Genomic DNA, 10,144 nt, shown 5'->3' with positions numbered 1-10,144 from the left:
AGCCACTTGCAAGAGTGAGATTCGAAGATCTCAGAAGAAAGATGAACTTAATAGAGTGAGCCAAGTTACACCGAGAGGGGGTGTTGGAAAATGTGCCCTTCTAGACGGTGTCACTTGCCTGCACATTTAGAGGGGGGGGACTGACCAGAGAGTCAGATAGATAGACAGGACATGGGAGGTCATCTGTAGTTGCAGCTCACCCTCATTTCCTGTCCCCTTTGATGTTTAGAGATATATTGTCAGGGAAACTTCCCCCCTCTCTCTCTTCCCCTTTGCCCTTCATCCAAGGAAGAGCTAGAGCCGGGCGCTCCGCATGTCCAGGCCTTCCCACCCCAAGATGGAGTGGAAGGCAGATACCTTTTTATACCTAGAGAATTAGCAAGGTAAATTAGGATAGGGGACCCTTGTTTGTCCTTTCCTATCCAAAGTGTATTTCCACAATAAATGTTCTTTAGTTTGATTAGAGCAAACGACTGATGCTCCTTTATTTTCACACACGCACGCATGTGTAGGCTTCTGCTGTGAGCTAAACTTAATGCACTCTGCTAAATACTGGAAATATCACTACGATAGATATTCCCAACAGTTTGGTGTAGCAGCTTCAGAAATGCTTCTGGAAGAGGCCTGGCAGATGCAGACAGTGGCTTCGTTGGAACAATGCTGCAAGAAGGAATGGCGATGTTTTCAGTGTGCACAAAAGGGTTTCCTCAAAAAATGGGGGCTCCTTAATACATACCAAAGCTGTATCCGCATGGAAAATATGCACATTTGTTCTACTCACACAAAATTATTACTGTGTGCATCCCATTATGTACAGCTGAATTCCTAACAATCAAACATGTAAAAAAGAAGGTAACGGAAGATGGGGAAGGAGGTGTTACGGACGGATCACAGATCAGTTGAACAAAGGCGGCTAATAGCAAACAGTTTTATTCAGGATACATGACTGCAGTTCATGGAGAGAAAGCACAGGGTGCTGTCTCTGACGTCTGTGACGCGGCACAGCAATATTTATAGTCCCGACGCAGCACTCTCTCTCTTCCCCTTTAGCCAATGACAGGCCTCGCGAAGGGGTTCCATTCTACCTATCACGACGCTTATACAGTTTTTCTGCCTGGATACAGGTTGGCTCCATTTCACTTACATGTAAACTTCACAACTTGAAATGGCGTTGCCTTGTTAAACTTATCTAACATAACATGGTGGCGTTTTTACAGCCAAATACGCATAACTTTCTATGTAATTTCAAAATGTCATTTCTTCCATATCAGAGGCAAATCCTGTTCCCCCATTTTGGGGAACTGGGTTTGGGTTTCCTGAAATGGCTTTATCTGAAGTGCTACAAATATGTGCAAAAGCTGTGACTGGAATTCGTGGTGGGACACACACAAAAAGTGAAGCGCAGAAAAGCTGCAAAATCCTGCTTCCTGAAAATCTCACAGATCAAAGTTTCTACTTCTTAAAGTTTGCAAAGCAGTTTGCATGCCTGGAGAATCTGAGGTACCTCAGTGAAAAACTCCAGGTTCGTTTTTTACCCTGGAATCCATAGAGGATCCAAAGGATCTGTCTGCAGCCCAAACTGCATTTGACCCTGATCTGTCCCATTAATTGTTTTGTTAACACCTATCTTGGAGAGATCTCCCTGAAGCCAGGGCTGATACTTCTTCAGTCCACATCTGCCCCCCCCCCCATGGTCCCAGTGTGCCTAGTCTGCAGCCCCCAGCAGGGCAGATGGAGACCGGCTCACTGCCAGCTTGAGCATTCCTCAGGCAAACTTTGCAGAATGGCCTCCAGATTGAGTCTGTCGCTTTGGATCTCCTCCAGGTCCCTCTCGAAGGCCTCAATCCTCTGCTGCTGCTGCTCGGCCTCCTGCTGCAAGGTGCTCAGTTTCTGCCCCAGGGCTCCGGGCCCAGCCAGGCGCAGTCGCAGACGCTCCAGCTGGAACTCACTCGCATTCAGGGCCTCTTTTTTCTGGCTGGTGGGATCCAGGCTGTCTGCACCAAGCATAATGAGGGTATTGCAGTTTACACAGAGCTGCATCTGAAAATGGCATCCCTGTGTCCAAGCCCCCCTCCCCCGAAATGTGACCACTTTCCATTTTGTTCTAGTTTCACCCTGCCTCCCATTTTCCTGGCTCTGCTCTGTGGTTTGTGTGGAAATAAATGATTCTTCTGTTGGAGTAAGTGACTCAGCATGCCTGGAAATTGGGAGGTGCTACCTCACTCTAAGGGTGCATAAGTGTCCCTCTCTTTGTCTTCTGGGAGCTGCCCTCTGACCCCTCTTCTCTCTCCTTTGGTTTCTCCCACCCTCTGCATGGCTCTGCATAGTCACACGTCTCTCCTGTAGAAACAATGCCTCATCCTTCCAGTCCCATGATGTCGGATTTAGCTGGCCTCTTGTGATAAAGTACTATTTAGATGAGGCTTCTCTCCTTTTGCCTGCAGTGTGAATGGGAACTGAATCTTATTGAAAAAATGTTTTACTTTTTGCAATATACTGCTTTTGAGATTTATTTGTTGCACATAATATCACACTCCTATTACTGATAAAACTGCTATATTAACCAAATATCCCAGTACCTTTATGGCAGCAGCAACATCCAGCCCTATGGCATTTTCCTTCCTAAGAAGACTGAAGCCATCAAACAGAAAGTCTAGAATGTGTTGCAGCTTTGGATAAGGATCCGGCAGCCCACATAAGCCCTGGAACCACCAACTTTGTAACAGCAGTATCGCAGTCAGAAATCAAGCTTGTATTCACACTCCATGACAGAGAAAAAGTCTCCATCTTAATTTCTGCATACCAAGCAAAGGCAGAGGAACAGGGCAGGTGAAGGGAGAGGGGCTGCCTCTTGTAGCATCAGAGGTTGCTGTCTGCATTGTTCCTACAAATGTTCACTCAGATCTAGGCAGAGCAGAGCACGGGCATCGGTCAGAAAAATGCGCTATTCGAAAAGAGGGTGCTGCAACCTAGCGGACATGAATAGTAGTGCTAAGAGTTCTGTGAGAACAGAGGTCGATCCTACCTAGGTAAAGGCCAAACTTCACATTGGTGCAGCTTTTTGAAAACATTTTCTTTTCTTTAAAAAAAAATTACTGTAAATTTGATCAGAGATGCTAGAAAGCCTGCTTGGCTCTGGCCAGTTTTGCAATCACAATCCCCCCCAGCAAATCACTGAATCTTTCTCTGTGTGGGTGGGAAAGAAGCTTTCTGTTCAACTGCTTGCAAACAAGCAATCTTCCTGATGGACTCCTAGAAGCCTCAGTATTCTGGTGTTTTTCTCTTTCACACTGCTGGGGCTCACAGACAACGGGAATGAATGTGGCAGGATATCAGTGGCTCACCTAGGCTGAGGAGCAGGTCATTCAGGGTGGCAACGTCCCTCTCCAAAGAGGTCTGGGCTTCTCGTAGGCTCTTCTCAAGATCACTCATCTCCAAGCCAACCTTGAAATGAGATGCATTTGCACACACTGATGCTCAGCTCCAGAAATTTCCCCATCACCAAATCCAACTAGATTAATCTCACAAACTATTTCTTGACTCTGTCCAAGCACACTCCAAAAGGTGCAGATGTTAGAATTAGAAAATGTTGTTGATATAATTTATTTGTATATTCATTCCTAGTGGAGGTGGGGATTTCTCAGCTTTTGGCTCAATTTGCAGTCATTTGTATTGTGCAAAGCAGATGCTCTCCTACTGAGCCACGGTCTTTCCCCTTCAAACCATCAACCCATAAAGATGTTCTAGAGCTGTCCGGGCATTAGAAACAGACCTCAAGGTGTGAGTGTAAGCATTCCTGGAAGAAGCCAGAGGTGGAAGGAATGGACTGCCACCAGGGAATCCCTGCCCCAAGGTCTGCAAATGGAACTGACCTGGCCAGATGCCTCTTGCTTGCTGCCAACATCCTCAGACACTTGCTCTTGCCCGGAGATTTCTGCCATGGTCAGATCAACATGGGTCTGAAGTTTACTGGCACGCTTCTTCTCTTCCTTGGCATCTCTGAACATGGCCTGGACTTTCTGCACAAAGGATCAGAAGGAGCAGGTGAAGGGGTTTGCATATGGCACAGCTGACCACACTGACTGTTGACCTGTGCCAAAGAGGCTGGGGAAGTCCAAGAAAATCTGCCTCCTGCTTTTGGATCCCCTCATTGCTGAGGCCAGTGGCAGGAAGAACTCCTTGCCCAAGGTCTCCTGAGCCCAAGGGCAGTGCTGCCAGGCTCTGCCTCTTTGAGAGGGGCCAGCATCTTGGGAATATCTGCTTGCTAACAAATAAGCAGCCAATCCTGCATCAGGATGTCCAAGAGAAACTGGACTCCGAGGTAGCTAGAGCTTGAGAAAGCTATGTGAAAAAGTCGCATCTCTCTCCCTCTCCAGATTAAAAGGGTAACTGCTTCTGTTCCTCTTTCCTGCCCTAGGCTCTGAGACTGAGGAACGGTGAGTCAAGAGGAGGTGCTTTATCCTATTCCCCACCAGTCATTTTTCCTCTCCAAATCCTGCCCTCCCAATTTGCTATTCTCCATTCAAGAGATAGAGTGAAGCTATGCAGAACTGCCAATAATGTTTGCTGGGGGAAAGCCCCTTTTACTTTAGAACAGAAATTATAGGGAAAATGTGTGTGTGTGTAAAGTGCCGTCAAGTCGCAGCCAATATAGGGTTTTCAAGGCAAGAGACTATCAGAGGTGCATTGCCATTGCCTTCCTCTGCTTAGCGATCCGGGACTTCCTTGGTGGCCTCCCATCCAAATACTAACCAGGGCCAACCCTGCTTAGCTTCTGAGATCTGACAAGATGGGGCCATACCATGCTGCCTTCCCTGTAGGAAAAATACCCCGACGATAAATAAACCAATAAATAAATGGAAAAAAGGGAGGGAACCCAAAGAAATGGCATTGAGTTCAGGCATGTCTCACAGACCTCTGAATCCTACAGGCTGTTTCTGTTGGGTATTAGATAGCGAGCTTTGTTACATGTCAGACAGTTAAGGGTTAATATTGTAACTGACCAAGTGGTCAGTATGGTGGCCATTGCAGCCGTGCTTAAGGGTCACGTATACAACAATTTGCATGTTTAACTGCTTTCGATATCCTTTGTTAGAAGCGAAAGCAGTTACCCTCTTTCTCTGAACGCCAGCCTGGAAGGATGAGAGGCTTTCTTGCTCTCAAGAATGCCTACTCATGAGAAAGCTTAGCGCCTGCCAGAGGATTCTGGCAAGTCTAGGAAACCTAGAATGTAGACAGAATTTCTTATTTTGCTCCCAGTGAATTTACCCTCTACCCTGAGTTAAAGATTGTTTATTACAAAGACAAACGTCTTGTGTCTTTTGTGCGTGTGTGTGATCAAGCTTTATTCTCAATAGACCAAGAGGAAAGATCCAATCCCTCTGAATGGTAGCAGTAAGTTAAGTTCTCAATGAACTTCAATGAAATCCTTAACAGTTTCCCCAAGTGATGGAGCAAATTGCTTCAGGGGTCCTCAAAAGTACGTTTTGACCCACTGTGAGGAAGCCCAGAGACTCCACCTCCAAAGCCCTGGATTCTGAGGTTCCCATCGAATATCTGGAGTTACTAACTTCGTCAGCCTAGAGTACATTAAACGAAAGTCGGGTTGGCAACATGGCCATTTGCTGCCATAATGCCTGGGTGTCCAACATGCAGCCTGTGGGTCAATGGCTAGCACTGGGCCCTTTGGGATGAATGAAGGTGCTTAAACTGATTTTGGACTGTTTTTATATTAATACCAAAAATCCATCAATCAGAATACCTAGTAGGCTATACTTTACCACTGTTCTCAATTTTTAAAAAGTTCATGTGGCCAGTGCATGTAAGGATTTCTGATCGTGCAGCCCACTGTTGAGAAACTGTGGAACACCCCCCCCCCCCCGCTGGAATGGGGCAGGCCTTATTTTGCCATAACAATGGGATATTGCCTGAAAGTGCATACCTGGTCTTTCTATGGATCTTGTGATATATGCAGCAAAAATTACATTTGGGATATATTGGAAGCCACACTCTTTAGTGAAGTATCTGATTTTTGACGTAACTCACATGTTGTGTCCCTTAAATATATACTTTGGGTGTGTCCAGTCATTTGTTTTTTTTTCTGGAAGTTATTACTCAAATCAATTCTGTATTAGAATATTAATTGTTCTTTAAGGATCCTTATACACTTTTAAACTATCTCTCCTGGAGGCTGATGGACCCTCCATGCTAAAGGACTTCTGTTACAACATTGGGGAGGTAAATATCCACCTCCCCTAAATTAATGGATTGAGGACCTTAACACTTTATCAGTATTTGAACACATGTCATACAGATGACAACTGAGTATGGACTAGTTTTTAGATATTTGGAAACCTTTGGTAGAAACTTATGTATAGATTTGTACAGATCTGCCAACACTGTTGTGATATTTGTATTTCTGCTCTCTCTATAGGTCCTTCCTCCCCTTTTATTAGTTACTGGATTTTGAGTTTTCCCCCTTCTTATTCTTTTTTCCTGGTTTTGGAAATTTAAAAAACAACAACCCAAAGGCCTGCTATTCAAGAGCCACCTGCAGCTGGGCCCTGCGCACCTCAGCATCCTCCTTGGTGAGTGACTCCACTTCTCTGGCAGTTTTCTCAGCCTTAGAAGAGACGGATACAGAATCTCCCAGAATCTTCTGTGCTTGCCTGGCCTTCCTCTGGGCATCCGCTATCCCCCTCTCCCGAATGGCTGTCATTCTCCTCTTCATGAGGCTGCCCTTGTGCCTTTTCATCCCTTATGAGGAAGAAAAAAAGAAGTTGGCCATTCCCATTTGGAACTGTGAACAGGAAAACAGGCACACATTGGGGACTGCACGTGCGCAGGCCTGCCGCTGCAAAGATTACATAGCTTCTAAAGGCTAGAATAAGGGGCGCCAAACGTGCGTCATTTTCCCACCAAAATGGATCCCTCTAGAGGGCGGCGAGGAGCCTCGTGGCACAAAGTGGTAAGCTGCAGTACTGCAGTCAAAAGCTCTGCTCATGACCTGAGTTCGATCCTGACGGAAGTTGGTTTCAGGTAGCCGCCTCAAGGTTGACTCAGCCTTCCATCCTTCCGAGGTCGGTGAAATGAGTACCCAGCTTGCTGGGGGTAAAGGGAAGATGACTGGGGAAGGCACTGGCAAACCACCCCGTAAAACAAAGTCTGCCTAGTAAATGTCGGGAGATGTCACCCCATGGGTCAGGAATGACCCGGTGCTTGCACAGGGGACCTTTACCTTTACCTTCTGTGCAGGCACACATTCCCTCAGTTCTTTCTCCTGCCAAAGATGATCTGAAAGTAAGCAAAAACAATAAGTAGCTCACAGTGGGGCAGGAGGGAGGGAATGTGTGCCTGCACAGAACACCTTGGACGAACAACAGTTACAGGTAAGTGCAACACTGTTTTCGTCTATAGGCTTCTGTGCAGTCCCACATTGGGAGATTAGATAGCTACACAATGGGAGATTAGATAGCTACAATAAATGTAGAACTGTTCTCCCAACTGCAGCATCTTTTCTGCTTTCAAAATCTATGGCATAATGCTGTACGAAGGTGTCCAGGGACGACCACGTGGCTGCTCTACAGATGTCGCTCAATGGCACTCCACTTCGAAACGCAGACGATGATGACTGCGCTCTGGTTGAATGTGCTCTGACCCAGGACACTGCACACCTGCTTGTTGGTAACAGACCTGGATTGTCTGGACTATCCACCTAGATAAAGAAGCAGAAGACGCAGGCCTACCCTTCTTTAAAGCATTTGATTTTCTAAATTCTCTTGTACATTGTGGATAATATAATAAAGCTCTTTTAACATAGTGAACTAACTAGAACATTCAAAACCCTATTAGAAAATTCCTGCTTTAGTGGATCAGCCAAGCTGATTGCCCCCTACTTTAAAACACAGATATTTTTGATGATCAGGATGGATTCCAATATGGAAGTAATAACAGCAAACCACCAATCAGCCAAGACATGTTAACATATGAAACACATGTTAACATATGAAATTTTTTTATTAACCAGGAACTTGTTCAACTTTCTGAAAACAGTCTAGAATAAAAACCAAACCCAAGGGAGAAACCAGTTCTTGTAAAGCTTGCCCCAATGAGGCCACTGGAAGAGGAGAGGGGCATGGTGGGGCCATAACTTGGGGAAACTCAACGAATTCCAAACGGTAACCACATTCAATAGTAGTGTTGTCACACCAGGAGAAAAAAGGTCAGCCAATCTCCAAATTGTGCCAAGCCAGTGCAACCCTCCTTCCCCAGTCAGAAGGCTGACTTTTGGCCTTGCTTGGGAGAAGGTCTGGTTGGTGCAGAACGAGGCTTATTAGGCCTATGTTTATTGTGTTGGTAGGGATGGTAGGGTCTGTTCTACCAATACTGTGGTTTTGGCCTTGTCTGTGCGACTGGCGCTCTCTGTAAGAAAAGCGTGGCCATTGAACTGCTTTAAGGCCTCATCTGTCAAAGCTGCAAACAACATTTTACCATCAAATGGCAAGTCCTCCTTGTGATTCTTTACATCTCATGAGAGGTTAGTGGACCGTAACCATGAGAAATGTCTCAAAGATATAAAGTCCACTGGGCAATCGGATCCATGCCGACCAGCATTCATCTGGTTGCTTGCCAATTTAACTCCCTTGGATAAGTGCTCCATAATGCTGGCCATACGGTTCTATAAGAACCCCTGATAGGCAGCCATAAAAGCTTGTTAGTTCCCTATGAATCATCTGAATAGTCTTTGCGGCTAAGCACATCAATCCTTGTCAACAGGTGTCGAATTGATGCCCTGACGCTGTTTTGCCTGGACCTCCATCACTATCATGGAGGAAGGTGTGCGAACAGGGTGTGTGAACAGGAATTCACATTCTTCAGGCTGAATCTTGTAAACGTTCTCCACTTTCCTAGATGTAGACAGACAAGTAGAAAGCTTTCCCCAAACCTTCCTGTCATTATCCATAAAATCCACCAGTACAGGCAAGGAGACAGTGACAGGGGACTCAGAGTAGATGGGTGCCAAAATCTTGTCCTTGGGCTTCGGGGGCGATGAGGTGATATGAATCTCCAACGACTTGTCCAGCCGAAGCATTTGCTCTGCAAAGCCTCTGACATCCTCATTAGGAGAGCCTGGCAGTAGACTACTAAACACCTCATGGATCCGAAGGGGATCCATGGATCCGAAGGGGCCTCGGAACCAACATCGGACTCTCTATCAGATCCACTCCCTTGGGCTGAAAACTGTAAGTCCCCTGCTGGCCCAGGAACTGGAGGCTGCATGGTGGGCTGACACATAGGAGGTGCCCATGGAACTGACTGTTGCTGGAAATTAGGCGAGACCCATGGCATAAAGTAGGGAGGAGGCGGATTGAGGAGGATTCTGCATAGGCCATTGTTGAGGCCATCACGGTTGTGGAACCTACTGCAATGGTATGCAGTAGGTATCCCAGTAGGTATTCCAGCCTGCCCTGCAGTAGGTATTCCAGAATACCTGCAGTAGGTATTCCAGCTTGCCCTGGAACCGATGGTGTGAAAGTCAGGAGGAATATTGGCTAACTCCAAGTCTGTCATGGAGAAATCTGGAAAAACGACCTGGGAACCAGATTCCGAGCCCAAAGGAAGCGATGTGTAGCGACATCCTCCAAGACAATGGGTTCAGTGGCAGAGGGAGCCAAAGAGCTAGCAATACGTTTACTACTTAACTGTACTTAACTGTTACTTAGTACTTAACTGTTACTTAGTACTTAACACACAGTGGGTAGCCGTGTTAGTCTGGTTGCAGTAGTCAAAAAGGGCAAGAGTCCAGTAGCACCTTAAAGACTAACAAAAATATTTTCTGGTAGGGTATGAGCTTTCGTGAGCCACAGCTCACTTCTTCAGATACAGCTAGAATGTGAATCCATCGGTCTTCAAGTAGAGGAACAGTATGTAAATGTGAATAGCAGGCTTGATGGGATTAGGTGTGATATGCAGAAGAGTCTGTGATGTCCAGGGGAGAGATGGGTGTGGAGAAATCAGCATTGGTAATGGGCCATGAATGCAAGGTCTTTATTCAGCCCAGGTAAATGCATTGACTTTAGTTTGAATATCAACTGTAATTCAGCAGTTTCTCTTTCCGATCTCCCTTTAAAATTCCTTTGTAAGA

The 10,144-nt window shown here is 46.0% G+C and overlaps 1 protein-coding gene across 1 annotated transcript in view; it reads right to left on the bottom strand.

Annotated features, from left to right (window-relative positions):
- Positions 1–1,743: 1,743 nt before the first annotated feature.
- The window catches only part of LAMC3 (laminin subunit gamma 3), a 107,372-nt gene continuing 98,971 nt past the window's right edge, over positions 1,744–10,144 (bottom strand). Inside the window, exons 25-28 of the mRNA XM_056860189.1 lie at positions 6,572–6,756; positions 3,873–4,019; positions 3,345–3,444; positions 1,744–1,994 (exon numbers count right to left, since the gene is read on the bottom strand). Coding sequence (XP_056716167.1) covers positions 1,744–1,994; positions 3,345–3,444; positions 3,873–4,019; positions 6,572–6,756 — 683 coding nt within the window. The remainder of the gene's footprint in view (positions 1,995–3,344; positions 3,445–3,872; positions 4,020–6,571; positions 6,757–10,144) is intronic.

This window comes from Euleptes europaea, chromosome 14 (assembly GCF_029931775.1).
Source record: "Euleptes europaea isolate rEulEur1 chromosome 14, rEulEur1.hap1, whole genome shotgun sequence".
NCBI classification, from domain to species: domain Eukaryota; kingdom Metazoa; phylum Chordata; class Lepidosauria; order Squamata; family Sphaerodactylidae; genus Euleptes; species Euleptes europaea.
Note: the sequence above shows the minus strand (reverse complement) of the source record. Positions and strands in the feature narration are given on the sequence as shown.